Below are 15,530 nucleotides of genomic sequence, written 5' to 3' on the forward strand. Positions count from 1 at the left end.
CCAGCACAGCCTCCGGGCCATCCCTGCATCCGTCTGCCTCCGGAACAACCTCCCGGCCACCCACGCATCCCCCGGCACGGCCTCCCTGGGGGTTTCCCGCATCCCCCGGAGCATCCCCGGAGCATCCCCCGGAGCATCCCCCGGCAGAGCCTCCCGAGGGGCTCCCGCATCCCCCGGAGCATCCCCGCATCCCCCGGCACGGCCTCCCTGGGGGTTTCCCGCATCCCCCGGAGCATCCCCGGAGCATCCCCCGGCAGAGCCTACCGAGGGGCTCCCGCATCCCCCGGAGCATCCCCCGGAGCATCCCCGCATCCCCCGGGACAGCCTCCCGGACACCCCCGCTCCCCCCTAAAGGGTTCAGCAGCGGCTCCCCGGCGGGTCCGCCCGCTCCGGGCTTGGCTTCGCCCCCCGCCCCCGCCGCGCCATTGGCCCCGCCGCCGGCAGCGCTCCGCCCCGCTCCCGGTGATGCCTCGGCCGAAGTTTTCCGCGGCGGGCTCCGCACGTGGGAGCCCCGCGTCGAGCCCCGTTCCCGCATCCCCGCCGAGCCCTCCGGAGCGGCAGCGGCTCCCCCGTCCAGCCCCGCCGTCCCCCGCGGGGGATGCCGCCCTGAAGGCGCCGGGGATGCGGCAGCGCGCAGCTCCCCGGCCCCGCGGAGCGCAGCGCGGAGGGGCCGCGCCGCGGGGCGGCCGCGGAGCAGGAGCATGGCCCGGGCTCCCCGCAGCCCTCTCGGGGTAGCATGGCCGTGAGCGCGGCGGCCGCCGCCGAGCCGCTGCCCCGCAGCATCTTCAAGAAGTTCCTGGTGATGCTCTGCTCGCTCCTCATGTCCCTCTACGTCTTCTACTGCCTGGCCGACCGCTGCCAGACGCTGCCCGGACCCATCATCGCCGCCGGCGCCGCATCGGAGGAGGACGAGGGCGGCGGCGGGGAGTTCCTGGGCGGCTCGGCCGAGCTGCCCCCCTGGCAGGCGGCGGCGGCGCGGCGCAAGCGGCTCCTGCAGCGGCTGAAGCAGCGGCGGCGGCGGCAGGAGGCGGCACCGGGCGCGGAGGAGCCGGCGGGGGGCGGCGGGAGCCGGGCCGGGGGCTCGGGCGGCGGGGCGGGCACGGCCGGCACCCTGGCCCTGCTGCTGGGCGAGGGCAGCAAGCGGCTGCCGCAGGCCATCATCATCGGAGTGAAGAAGGGAGGGACGCGGGCGCTGCTGGAGTTCCTGCGGGTGCACCCCGACGTGCGCGCCGTGGGCGCCGAGCCGCACTTCTTCGACCGCAACTACGAGCGGGGACTCGCCTGGTACAGGTACGGCACGGGCGGCGGGACGGGGACGGGGACGGGGATGGGGATGGGGACGGGGATGGGGATGGGGATGCAGCGGTGGCCGAGCCGCCAGTGCCCCCCGCTGGCCGCCGCTCCTCGCTCCCGAGCCTTTCCTCAGCCCCGTTCTCATTCCTCCGCTCACGGAGCCCTCTTCCCCGCAGCCTCTCGCTCCACCCGTTCTTCCGTCCCTGCTCCCAAATCCTTCAGCTCTCCTTTGCCAGCTGTCCCCATTCCGGAGTACCCCAGGACCACCAGCGCTCCCGGGGTCCCTCCGGCGCTCCCCGCTGCAGCCCGGCTGTTGCCTGCTCCCAGATCCTCCAGCCCTCCTGTCCCCGCATCCCCTTCCCGGTTGTCCCCATTCCCGAGTGCCCCAGGACTCTCCTGTCCCCACATCCCTCTCCCCATTCCTGCGTGCCCCAGGTCCCTCCTGTCCCCACATCCCTCTCCCCATTCCTGCGTGCCCCAGGACCCTCCTGTCCCCGCATCCCTCTCCCCATTCCTGAGTGCCCCAGGACCCTCCTGTCCCCGCATCCCCCTCCGGGCTGTCCCCATTCCTGAGTGCCCCAGGACTCTCCTGTCCCCACATTCCTCTCCCCATTCCTGAGTGCCCCAGGACCCTCCTGTCCCCACATCCCTCTCCCCATTCCCGAGTGCCCCAGGTCCCTCCTGTCCCCGGCGCTCCCGGGCTCTGCCGCTTGCCCCGGGGTCCGTGACACCACAAAGGGAGAAGCGGTGGGTGCCCCGCTGGCCTGGGGACTGCACGGGGATGCTGAGGCACAGCTAAACCCTGCCGTGAAAAGCACAGCTTCTCAATATCTTTACACTCCCCCAGCTCTTTGCAAAACCTGTGGCTGACCGCTGAGTCTCAGCCGAGCCCCGGCTGCCTCCCCATCGCCTCCCGCAGCTCCCAGCCCAGCGCTGCAGAAGCCGCTTTTCCTGTAGTCAGTGTGGACAAAACCCCCCTATTTCCCACGGAAATATTTCAGTATCCCGCTAGTGACTAACCAAAAATGTCACTTTCAGCATGTGTCACCCCACATGCTCACCTTGCCTTTGAAATACTAACAAAGAGTTGATCGGGTGGTTCTTGCAATGAATTAACGTTTTGTTAAACGAGCCAGTAAATGTTAAAGCTAAGAGGCTTCTCCCTGAAGTTGTTCAGGTCTTTTTTTGTCGTGTGTTTTAAAGTTAGAGGAGCGTTTTCCCGGCAGCTTGGTTAGGGTGAGAGCGAAACTGCTGTCTCCAGAAGTGTGTCCTGTGTTCGTGGCTTTCTTGAATGAACAAGCAAACAGGAGAGGATTTGGGTACCCCTGGAGTTTTGTTTTACTTTCACATAAAGCCCGGCTGTTAGCAGAGAGAAGAGGATTTTGGCTCAGCTCGTGGTGACAGTATTGAAATGCGGAGTAGGGTGGTACTGGCAGTCCGAGTGTTGATGTAAAAGTCTTAACACGTGGAAGGGATGAGTTTGCTTGTGTATCTGCCAGTGTCAGAAACACCCTGGGTTCCTGCAGCCTGCAAAGTGTGACTTCTCTTGAGAGGAAAGATTTCCTTTCGTGTGGGCTGAAGCTGTCTACAAAATGATATTTTTAGTCCGTGCTTATCCGATTTCCACATGCTGACCCTGTGGCAGAAAGGAAACGTTAAAAATGAATCTGAACAACCTCAAGAACTCTAATCAGGTCTTGACTTTGAAAAATAAACACATGGCTGTGGGGTGGCATCTACTGAAATTTATGGTGGATATGCAGAAAAGCTCATTTATCAAAGATGCTCTGGAAGCTTTGAGGAGCAGATGGCAGTGGGATAGACCTGCCTCTGGAAGCAGCCCTGAGCCACGAGTGCAGACCTAGACAGAGGAGGAGCCACAGGCATTTAGGGCATAGTGCAGCCCTCGGTGTTGGGGGTATCATTTTCCAGAGGTTTGGTCTTGATCTTGCAACTCTTTCTCACTGGCTGTGCTGCCCCGTGTGCTGTTTGTGTAATCGTTATGTTTTAGCAGTTGGCACATGAGCTGTCCCATTAATTGCTGCACTTTGTTTGTTCTGGTATTTGATGTGCTGAGTTGAGTTTCATCTTTTTTTTTTCCTTTCCTTTTTTTTTTTTTTTTTTTTTTTTGCTTTATTAGCCCTGTGGAGGCTGAGGTACAGTGAATTCTTTGTGTGGGATTATTCCTTTGAGACCTAATCTTGCTGGCTTTGCTTGTATGAGTAATCTTTGCTCGCACAGGATGGCAGAGCCGTGGTGCCAGCACGCTGGTCACCACTCACAAATACTCATTTACAAACCTACCTGTCTGTCTGCAGGCTTTGTTGTGCTCTTTGATGAGGGTTCAGGGCTGGGGAAATGGCCAGATGTTTGCCAGAGGTCCCCATTCCTTATCTTTGCCATCAGAGGCTTAGGTTTCATGTGTGCTGCTGTTTCCCAGCAGTCAGACTAAACAGGTTTAGGGTCATTACAAGGTATAAACACTTGGGTTTGTTTTCAGTGCCCCAAGAAGGCAGCCAGTGCCCAGGGAACAAAAAGCTGGTGGCTGTTGCAGAGATTGAAGGGGCAGCCAGCCTGTGGAGCTGTCACAGGCACACAGAGGTGCCCGTGGCGTTTTAGGCATCAGGAAAGCCCTGATTTTCCCTGGAAATAAAAGAGCTGCTCCCCTAGCAGCTGCTGTGAGCAGGGGGAATGGCTGGGCTGTGCCTGCAGCAGGGGGGGATGCTCCTGGAGCAGCCAGCCAGGTGCACCTGTGAGGCTTTTCCGTGCTGTTCACAGGGGTCTTATGGTGAGGGAGGAGATGAGGATCTGACTCCATGTTTCACAAGGCTGATTTATTATTTTATGATATATATTACATTAAAACTATACTAAAAGAATAGAAGAAAAGGTTTCATCAGAAGGCTGGCTGAGAATAGAAAAGAATGAATAACCAAGGCAGCTCTCTCAGACTCTCTGTCCGAGCCAGCTGGGCTGTGATTGGCCATTAATTAGAAACATCCAAGATGGGCCAATCCCAGCTGCACCTGTTGCATTCCACAGCAGCAGATAACCATTGGTTACATTTTGTTCCTGAGGTCTCTCAGCTTCTCAGGAGGGGAAATCCTAAGGAAAGGATTTTTTATAAAAGGATTTTTTATAAAAGTTGCCTGCGACGAGGTTTGGTGCCATGCAGGTCACCTGCTGGGGTGCATGGAAACATCACCCAGGAAAGGAACGGAGCAACAGCGCAGCCCCAGGTCCCCTGGAGAGGCTGACTCTGTAAAAACCATCTGTGGGATTTCCTTTGGTGAGTGTGACACCCCCGTGTGTGGGTTGGACATCAAGGGCAGCTGTGTGCCCAAAGGAGCTTTTTCTGGTTTGGGTTTGAGTCCCCTTGTGCACAAAGGGAGGGAGGGGGCAGCCCACAATGCTGGCATTGACTTCAGTGCTGAGCTTGCTGCTGCAGCCCTGAACAAGGCTATTGAGCCAGCAGGGTTCAGTAGCAGGTGAGCACGGGCTTTAATAGAGTTCAACTGCCAGCCCCCACCCCAAAATGGCTGCACAGCCTGGGGAAAACTCCCAGGAACAGGGGCTGAGCCAGGCATGTAAAAAAAAACCCCTGGATTAAAAGGAAATATCTGTGTTTGAGGGTGATACTGCAAACGTGGCTCTTTCCCTCTGATCTTTTGTTAGTCTGCACTGATTGAGCTGCCTGTTGGAATGCCATTATACTGTCACTCAGCCCAGGAACATTTATTTCATATGTTTTAATCTCCCTGCCTCTGTAGCACCAATGCCACTTTCACTAGAGTGAAGCCAAGTTAATGTCATTAGATTACATCTGATGCAGGGGAAGATGAAAGATAATTCAAAGTTACTCCGTCAGGTTGGGAGTTGAAATATCTCTCCTCCTCAGTGCTTCCAGAGCTGGGGAGTTCTGACTCCTAATTAATGTCCTCTTGGGATTTATTTCCAGGGGTTTTTTTTGTGGGTTGTTTTTTTTTTGCTTCTTTGTAATCTAGATAATGACATTTCTGAGTCAAAGGGAACAGAGAACATCTCAGGTGCTGAGGGGGTCTGAGACGGAGGAAAAGGGGGATTTTTGGGAGGGGAGATTCTCCCAGCAGGAACACAGAACATCTCAGGTGCTGAAGGGGTCTGAGATGGAGGAGAAGGGGGATTTTTGGGAGCGGAGATGCTCCCAGCAGCTGTGAGCAGCTGCATCCCTCCTTGAGCTGTGTCCCATCGTCTGTGCCTCAAACCAGGGTGGAATCAGAGCCTGATGGGGATGGAGGAGTCAGGCTGCTCCTGGGGCAGGGGTTTTGAGGCCTTTTTAATCCAGCAGAGCGTTCTGTGACTGAATAAGTGTGGGAGGGAGGGGAGCAGTGCGTGGGTGATGTTGGAGGGACATCAGGGCAGTCAATGCAATTTATGGAAGGTGGAGCAGGACTGGGTGGCCTTCAGGAGGAAAAGCCCTTGTTCAAACCCCCTGTGTGAGGGAGATGCTGTAGCAGGAGTTGCCTTGAAGTGCTCATCTCCCCACCTTCCTTCTGCAAGCAGCAGCAGCCCTGTGGCTGTGTTCAGGGTGTGCCCAGCACAGAGCGTGGCTTATGGGATTGCACATTACATTCAACCAGTTTGGGTTTTCCACTCCCTGCTGCAGGTGGGGCTGGTTTAGCAGTGCCTTCTCCTTGTCCTGGGAACATCTCATCTCATCTCCCAAACACATTTGACTCACTAATAGCATCAAGCACAGCCTGAAGCAGTTTCCCTGGAAATTGCAGCCTTGGACAGCCAGATGCTGAAGAGGATCAAGGTCCTTGTTTATTTATTAGCTGTGTAATCAAACACCTCCTGAACCGAGCTGGCAGGGCCAGGTACTGTATAAAAAGGAAACAAAAGGTGGTTGTGGCCCCAAAGTGCAGCTAATTCACTGTAAACAGCAGATGGAGATGGGCTGAGCCTGTGCTGGCTGGGAAACCTGGCTGGGCAAGGAGTCCCTGCAGATGGAGGATGAGGAGGGTCTGTGGGTGGCTGAAGGGACCTTTCTGTGCTGGGGAAATCAGTGCTGGTAAGACATTAACTGGTTCTGGTGCTCGTGTTCTTTGCCACTGCCTGGAATTGGATACTCCAAGGATCTTCAGCAGAGATCTGAAGCAGTTTGGAAGTCTGGGGAGGCGTGGTGGTGTGCCTCAGTTTGCCCAGGGGTAAAAGGAGGAGTCACTGCAGGGCTGCAAGCAGCAGGGCTGTGCTGGGACACCTCTCTGCAGCACAGAATGAGGAGTCACAGGCGTTCTGATGGGTTAAATATGGGTTAAATCCCACCCAGGGCTGCTGGCAGAGCAGCTGCAGCCTTGGCACAGCTTTGGCTGTGCCCTTGCACCTGGAGGGACCCTCCAGGGATGGCACTGCACAGGCACTGCTGGGGCTGGGCTCTTTCCCCTCTTACTCCTTAAACAGACCCCAAAGGGTTATTGGTTTATGGTGGTTTTTTCCCAAGCATTTTGTGTCTCTACATCTCCCTTCTGTTCTGTGTTAGTGGGGGAGTCCATATCTGGGGTTAGTGTCTGCTCCTGGTGATGGAGTGAGCTCTTGTGGGAGCAGCAGGGCTGTGCTGGGACACCTCTGCAGCACAGAATGAGGAGTCCCAGGCACTCTGATGGGTTAAACACCACCCACAGCTGCTGGGTTGTATTTAACCCATCAGGAACCTTGGCACAGCTTTGGCTGTGCCCTTGCACCCGGAGGGACTCTCCAGGGATGGCACTGCCCAGGCACTGCTGGGGCTGGGCTCTTTCCCCTCTTACTCCTTAAACAGGCCCCAAAGGGTTATTGGTTTATGGTGGTTTTTTCACCCATTTTGTGTCTCCTTCTGTTTTGTGTTAATGGAGGAGTTCATATCTGGGGTTTGTGTCTGTTCCTGATGAAGGAGTGAGCTCTTGAGTTGGCATATTAGGAGAAGTCAACCACATTCCTATCAGAAAGCACCAAAATAAATACTTCAGATTTTACTGACTCTTCTTTCCAGATGCTGTGGTCTGAACAGGGGGGTTTCAGAGCTCTGTAGCCCATGCTCCTCTTCAGTGCTGCTTCACACCCCAGTCCTGGAGGGAACAGCACCTTCCTGACCCACCCTGTGGCTCTGCTGAGATGTTTGCAAATAAAGCTCCCCTGGCCCTGTCTGCTGGTGCTGAGCAATTGGGAAAGCATGGCCTTGGCTGTCCAAGAAGCTGTCAGTGGAATTCTCAGAGCCAGCTCTCGTGGAGAGCAGTACAAAGCTGCAGCTGGCTGGGGTGAGAGCTCGTTTATGGCAAAAATTGGGATAAACTTTAGAGAAGCAGCAGATTCACCTGCTTTAGGCACTGTGGTTGGATTCTGTGAGTGTCCAGCTGTGCTCCCAGCCTGTCCTGCTGCCCTGGGGGGCTCCTGGGAGCCATTCCATGGGGGCTGGACACCATCCCCACCAGGATGTCCTCACCACAGCCCAGCTTGGGTTTCACCTTTTGAAGTTTGGAATAGGAGCAGTGAGGTCTGGGGAGGGGGAAGGGAGCTGGTGCACTTCCAGAGAGTTCAGGGCAGACAAGCAGTGATCAGAAAACCTGAGAACAGCCCCCCATGAGCCCCCTGTGGGACACAGGCATTGAAACTCCTGAGCTGCTAATGATGCTTTTCCCCTGGAGAATTCTGAGGTAACCCAAACTGCTTTCACAGGGAAACCTCAGATGCTGGAGAGGGGCAGCTGGGGCAGGGTGTTGTGGCCATAAATCTTTACAAATTCTCATTATGTGCAGGTATGAGGGGAGGGGAGTGAATTTAGGTCAGTTCAATTTGTGTTGCTGGGGTTGGGTACTGGGGTCCTACCCTGTTCATGCAAGGCCTGGAGTCACCCCAGGGATTTTTGACAGCATTTCTGCCTTTCTCCTGCACGAGCCACCTCCTGGGAAATTCACTTTTTCATGGCTTGGGGTTAAACATGTTCAGCTTCACACCCTCCTGAGCCCTGTGAGCAGGATGGTGCTCACAGTGAGGGTATAAATAGAGCTGCTCGAGGAAGTGAATTATTCCTGCCATTCCTTCCATGGAATAATGTGATTCTGCAGCAGGAAATCTTTCAGCAGAAGGAATTGCTGCTTCCCTTCATGCATGGCAAGAGCATCCTTCTTGCTTCCTTCCTGCAAGTGAGGAGCCTCGTTTTGTGCTCTTTCTCTTGCAGCACCATCTGTTGCAGGGTTTGAAGATCCCTGCTCAAACTCCCCCAGGCTGCTGGGGATGTCTCTGGTGGCAGAGAGAGGAGGAATTTCTCCCTGCTGCCCCAGGGCAGCTTTGGCAGCCTCCTGTGGTTGTTTTCCCCTGGCTGAGCAGCTGTGCCCAAGTGTCACATAAGGAAATCCCCCTGGGGTCATTCCAGGCATCTGGGGACCTTTCTGGCACCAAACTCCTGCAGCTTCAGTGGGATCCTGCTCTACCCCCTGTCCCCAGTTCCTGAGCACAGCTGCAAGCTGGGATGTTAACAGCTGGATCATTTCCACCCACAGCCACCCTTCCCACAGCATCCCCTGGGGAGAGATGTTCAGGTTCCAGTGCAACATCACCATGGGAAGCTGGCCATTTATCCATTTAGTTATTTATTTCTCCTCTCAATTTGTTAAAAACTGCAGAAAGCCAGGCTGATTTGCTCTGCCATTGCCTGTTGGAAGAGGGCTCCCTCCCATAGACCAAGCTGCCTGGGGAAGCCTTTTATGGAAAATCAGCAGATCAATAATTGTGCCTTCTGTGTTTTTCCACGTGTGGCTCTGTGTGTTCATATCTGCAGCTTTCAACTCCCAGTGTTGCATTTTGTCTTTACCATTTCACTGCTGCCTTCGTGCTCTTGTGTTGTAACACAGAGCATCTTTTGACATTATTTAAACCCTTTTGCACAGTCTGAACTGGACTGTTTGGGAAGCCTGATTACAGAGAGAAAGCCCAAGAACTGGCTCTGTAGAAGAAGTGAGGAAACATCTGGATTTCCCAGCTGTGTCCTGACTCCTCCAGCTCAGAGTTAGTGAGTGAGAGGCTGGAGATGTGAAGCCCAGGAGAGATGTTGTGCCAAGGAGGTGCCTTAATGTATTTGCAGGGATGCCCTGATGAAGGAAGGAATGATGAATCTCAGAAGGCTAATTTATTATTTTTATATATTTTTAAAATATAAATATAAATATAATATAGATAATATAAATAATATATAATATATATTTATAATAATATATATTATATATATTTTTAATATAATGTATACTACTTTATATTAAAAAATGCTAAACTATAGTATACTAAAAATACAAAAAAAACCCTTACTAAATACTAAAAAAAAATTTTAAAATACTAAAAAACCCCCTTACTAAATACTAAAAAAAAAAATACTAAAAAACCCCCTTACTAATACTGAAAAAATACTAAAAAGAATTTTAAAAACCCCTTACTAAATACTAATAAAAACTCTTTCTAGTGACTCTTTCTAGTCTCGACACAACTTGACATTAATAAATCAATAAAACAAAACAACTCACACTAAAATTTAATAAAACAATCACTTGTAAATAAACAATCTCCAAACACATTCCACACATAAACACGACACAAAAAAACCAAATAAAATAAAAATTATTTTCTCAGCTTCCCAGAAAAAAAATCCTCAACAAAAAGATTTTTTTTTGAAACATGTGAGTACCACAGGTGTTCAATGTGTGCTGAGCTTCCCTTGGCACCAGGCACATCCTCCAGGCTGCTGCTTGTGCTGAAGGTCAGGAAAAGTTCCCCTGACACCTCTCATGAGGCTTGAGGGTGCTAATCCCCATGTCTGGGCTAAATTCCATCCCTGGTAATCCTGGTCTGTGCCCCTAAAAATGAGCTCTGCTTGTTTCAGCTGGCTCCAGTTCCTTTGTTCCCTGCCCATGGGGCTGCTGGCAGAGCCCCACCACAGGGCTTGGGGTGCTCTGCTTTTGATTGCTGAGATGTGGATGTTCTGAAAGCCAATTTGGGTTTTTCTGTGTGCAAAACTGCGTGTCACAGCAAGGCACAAAGTGAATATTGCACAATTATCCCGTCCTCCTGCACTGCTGAACTCTGCCGTGTGAATGTGAATATTTGCCCTTAAATGTTTGCCTGGTATTCTGCATTCTTGTACGTGTGTGGCAAAGGTGGTTACAGCCTTCATCACCTCTAAAAGAGGATAAAAACACAAAAGGGAAAATCTCAGTGCCTGCAGCAAGCACAGCACAGGCAGTGACATGCAGAGCTGGGGTTTGGGGCTGACAGCTGGCACAGCCACCCCTGTGCAGGGCTTGGGGAGCCTTGGCTTGTCCTTGTTCACTCCTGGGGGATTTCATGGGGTGGTTTCTGAGGCACCCAGGCCTCCCCCTGTCCCTCCTCCTCCTCTCATTAATAATATAATTATTAATATAATAATTATTATCTTATCATATTATATTTTATATATAACATTATATATAGATATATATTATATCGTATATAAAAATATATATTATATATATCAATATATAAATATGTAATATATATTATGTATTTATATATAAAATATATAAAATTTTTTTATATATTTTATATATAAATATATTTATATATTTATATATATAAAAATATATATAAATATATATATAATATATATTATATTTATATATATAAATATATATATTTATATATATAAATATATTTTTATAAATATATATATTTTATATATAAAATATATAAAATTGGATAGTAGGAAAAAGATATTATTTATATTTATTTATTTATATTTATATAAAATATAAATCAGCCTTCTGAAACATGGAGTCAAGATTCTCATCTCTTCCCATGTCAGGACTGGGAAATTCCCACATAAGATCATTGTGTCCAACCTGTGCCCCAACACCTCAGCCAGACTCTAGCACCAAGTGCCATGTCCAGTCTTTTTTTAAACACACCCAGAGATGGTGATTCCACCACCTCCCAGGGAAGAGCATTCCAGTGCTTTATTATTCTTTTGGTGAAAAATTTTTTTCCCAATATCCAACCTACACTTTCCCTGACGTAGCTTGAGACAGCAGCACCTCCTCTGGAGCAGCCTCCTGTGGAATTCAGCTGGCAAATCGGAGAGGCTGGGGCAGGGAAGGGCTCCCAGGCTGACCCAGATGCAGAGCAGAGAATTAACGCGGAGTTAATTGAGTTTGACCATGCCCAGTGCCCCGGCGGGGTCAGCCCTGGAGCTGCTTTGTTTGCTGTGGGACAGCTTGAGCTCTGCCCTGCCTGCACGGGGGCTCGTGGCCCCTGTCACCCCCGGGACCTGCTGTCCCCATGGTGTGCTGTGACAGGGTCAGTGAGCTGTGAGCTGTGCCCTTGGGGGATGCACTGAGCAGCTTCATCTCCTCCCAGCCCCCTGATTGCACTCGGGCTCTTGGGCAGTGACAGCGTCTCGGGATTGCTGCTGCTCACAGTGACCCTGGGATGGGTTACAAAGTCTCTTTTTCCCAGCCCAGCGGTTGAAGAAGGAGTCAGAGCTCTTCAGTTCTCAGTCTCAAGGTTGTTTATTGTTTCTTATCTATCAAATTCTTTCTCTGGCCTGCCAAGGTCTGTTCAGCAGGACAGACAGAGGCACGCTGGCCGCCCCCAGGGCAGTGTTATATTTTTATACTAAAAACTACATATACAATATTTACCATAACTTCCCAATACCTATCACCTATGTTAGACAGTGAGCTTCTACCTGAAACCAATCTGTAAGTGTCACCATCCCTGCAGAAGATGGAGGCCAAGAAGAAGAAGGAGAAAGGCTGGACATGCCCAGATTCCTCCATCTTGCCCCCTGAACCCCCATTCTAAAAATCCCAAAAAATCTTTTTCACCCCGTGACAACTCACTATTCTTTTGCTTAGACTTTTGTGGCTTGCAGACCCTCATATAAGGTTGGTCATTTTTTCCATGGGTCATAATCAGTCACAAGGGTCCTGGGCTCTGTGCCAGGGTCTCTGAGCCCCCTGGCAGGGGTTTGAGCAATCCAGGACAGCCAGAGCTTTGGGGAGTGATGAACAGCTCAGCTGGGGCAGGGCTGTGGGTCAGAGAGGCCCAATGATTTCCTGGTGATGTTCCTGCTGCAGGGGATGCTAAACCAACGTGGCAGGCACAGATCTACCTGCACCCCCAGCTTTGGAGCAAAGTGAGGGCAGGGGCAGTGGGGACGTCCCCTGAGCCCTGCTCTGCAGAGGGACTTTCAGGCACAAACCTTGGGTCACCCTGGCATTGCTGACTCAGCCATGGGCCCTTCCCTCTGCAGAGATTTCCAGGAATGCCCTCCTTAACATCTCCCACTAGGCAAATCACAGCCAGCATATGGTTAGGGAGAAATTTGATTTACCCTGTAATCTAATCAATGTTAAATAACAGTAATTCTAACTCTGAGCTCCGTGTTTAAAGTGCTGCTGGTCTCTGGGGTTCACTGGAGTTATTTAATCTAATGAAATCCCATTACTGGCTCATGAGGGTGCACCACAGGATGCCTTTCCTAGGAAGGAAAGCAATGGTTAAAGAACTGGGACAAATATTTAGGGACAAATATCCAGTAGGGGAAAGGGGCTGAGTGCAGTAGGTTGAGGGTTTCACCTGGCAGGAGCTCAGAGCACTTTGGCTGCATCATTGCAGTGGTGGCTGTCATTGCTCAGGACATGGTGATGCCCAGGTTCCTCCTGTCACCTCCCTGGGCAGGCTGTACCACCTGGAGCCACCTTTTCCCTTTTCCTGGCCCTAACAGGGGTTGTGTTCCTTAACCCATCCCAATTCTCCACCCAGCATCACACTTGCTGTGCTTGCTGCAGTGTTGGGTTCTCAGCCCTGGCTGTCCTGGCTGTGTTGGACTTTGATAGAATCAGAGAATCACCAAGGCTTTGGTTGGATGGGGCCTTACAGACCAGCTCCTTCCAAGCCCCTGCTGTAGGCAGGGTCACCTCCCCCTAGCCCAGGTTTGTACAAGCCCCATCCAGCCTAACCTTGAACACTTCAGGGTTTTAAGATGGTTTCCCCCACACCTGCTGTGCTTTTCCCATTTGCATCAAGCAATTTTTCCTAATCTGCTTCATAGAGGGAGACAGGAGCTCTCCCAGGTCACATTTCCCACACTGGCTTTGTGACAGTTCCTGAGCCTTCCATCAGTTCCATCCCAACAGAGTCAAGCTGAGCCTATTGCACCAGTTGCTTTCCTACATGCTGAGCTGATTGCATTCAAATACCTTGGAATTCTCTCAGCAGAAGGCAGGGACTCTGCTGCTGACAGATCCCAGCCAGGCTGCATCCTGTGTGCTGGGGGAGTGTTCCTTCCCCTGGAGCACGTGCTCCAGTTTCCCTTTATTACTTCTTTAATAAGACTGGTATTTACTCTGCATTGCTCATGTGCTGCCAGAATTGGAACCATTAGAGCAGGAAGTGACAATTACCTTTAGAGCAGTGTGGGATAGGAGCCCAGTGAGGTGCTGCCCCCAAAGGAGGGGGATCAAACCTGATTTTGGGGTGTAAATTGCTGTCTCACTCTATTCCTCACTGTCTAGGACAGCTGGGATGGCTGTCAGGGGTGCTCAGCATCCTCTAGAGGAAGGATTGCACCCAGAGGTGCTGGGAGAGGACACATCTGGCTCAGTGGCAGTGGATGGGATGGGAATGAGGGGTTGTGGCTCTGTGCTGCTGAGTTATCTTGGGACATCTTCAGAGCTGCCCGTCCCCAAGGAACAGCTTGTTTCCTTGAAAACCATCTCTGTGCTGAAAAAAAAAACCAAAACAACAAAACCATTAAAAAGGAGCATGTCTGGTAATTTAATCATGTTAAGTGCTCCTAAAATCACGTCTGCACTGCACAGCAGCGTGCCAGAGCTCTCTGGAGGAGCAGATGTGGCAGGGTTAGGTGCAGAGAGATGGGGCTGATGCCTCAGGTTTTAACTTTTATAATTTTCAGATTCTGTGCTGCTTTAGTGTGTGGGTCTGAGCTTCACATCAGGGGATGCTGAGCTCTGTGCACAGAGCAGGGAGACAAAACAATTCCTGCTCCAGCTGGGCACCAAGGACAAATGATCCAAATCTCAGCCCCAAGAGCACAAACCCCGTGGGCTGGAGAGAGAAAAACAAGGATGGGACTGGATGGGCTAAAGCTGGAATGGGACAATGAACTGCAAGATGCAAATGGAGCAGAACTGATCCCAGGGAGAGACCCCGTGCCCGGTCGTGCATTTTGTGACCATTTTGGTTCATCTTGGGTTTGTTTTGTGACCATTTTGGTTCGCCTTGGGTGCAGCCCTGGCTGGGCTCTTGTGCTGCCCAAGGTGCATCCATGGAGGAGATGCTTTGAATAAATCCCTGCTTTATTCTTTAGTTCTGCTCAGCCTCTGCTCTAACTCAGCCTTCCCAAGGCATCAGCGCAAAGGAGGGAGGATGGAGGGCGAGACACTGCCCGTGCTTTGGCAGGCGCTGCAGGAGCAGCCCTTGTCCCCCGAGGGGTGACACTGTGTCCTCAGCCCCTGGGGGAGGCTGGCAGGGTCCCCTGGCCCTGGGCTGGCGTGGGAGCAGTGGCAGAGCTGGCTGTGCTAACGAGGAGCTGCAGTCCCACCGTGGCTGCGCTCATTATGCGCGTCCCTTTCACACCGCCTTCATTATTCCCCTGCTATCTAGTGTCATTAAGATATCAAGTTCATTTAGGTACATCCACATTGGCAGTTTAATTATGTCTGGGTACTACTCTGTATTTTATTCATGGACTATCTGGGGGCGGTTGTCAAACACAAGGCCAGGAGATAAAGGTTTGGTGGCTGCAGAATGCTAATGTCCTGCTGGCTCCCTTTTGACAAATACACATGCCAGTTATTGCCAAACTGATTATTTCATTCATTAACACCACATACATCAGCTCCCTTCACCCAGTATTATTGTGTACATTCATCTTTTCATAAACAATTACCTGACAAAGTTGAGAGGGGCAAGGATTGGGGACTGAATGCTGTGCTGGGAAGTTCCTGGTGTGGGTTAGGAACAAGGTGCTGGGGGTGTGCAGGACGCTCCCTTGGCGTGATGGCTTCATTAATCAAATTAGGGACAATGGCATGTCACATGTGTGCCCTGCTTCCCAACAGCCTGCTTGTGCTCTGCTCCCCCTTGGGCTCCCTCAGCAGTTTGTGGTGATGGGGTGGGTGAGGTGAAGCCCAGGGGACCCTGTGGGAAGGCTTGGAAAGCAGCCAGACCAT

The 15,530-nt window shown here is 51.7% G+C and overlaps 1 protein-coding gene across 1 annotated transcript in view; it reads left to right on the top strand.

Moving 5' to 3' along the window:
- The first annotated feature begins 464 nt into the window (after nt 1-464).
- The window catches only part of LOC129128141 (heparan sulfate glucosamine 3-O-sulfotransferase 3A1-like), a 33,198-nt gene continuing 18,132 nt past the window's right edge, over nt 465-15,530 (top strand). Inside the window, exon 1 of the mRNA XM_054645265.2 lies at nt 465-1,290. Within this exon, the coding sequence (XP_054501240.2) occupies nt 737-1,290 (554 nt within the window). The 5' untranslated portion in view covers nt 465-736. The remainder of the gene's footprint in view (nt 1,291-15,530) is intronic.

This window comes from Agelaius phoeniceus, chromosome 19 (genome assembly GCF_051311805.1).
Source record: "Agelaius phoeniceus isolate bAgePho1 chromosome 19, bAgePho1.hap1, whole genome shotgun sequence".
NCBI classification, from domain to species: Eukaryota; Metazoa; Chordata; class Aves; order Passeriformes; family Icteridae; genus Agelaius; species Agelaius phoeniceus.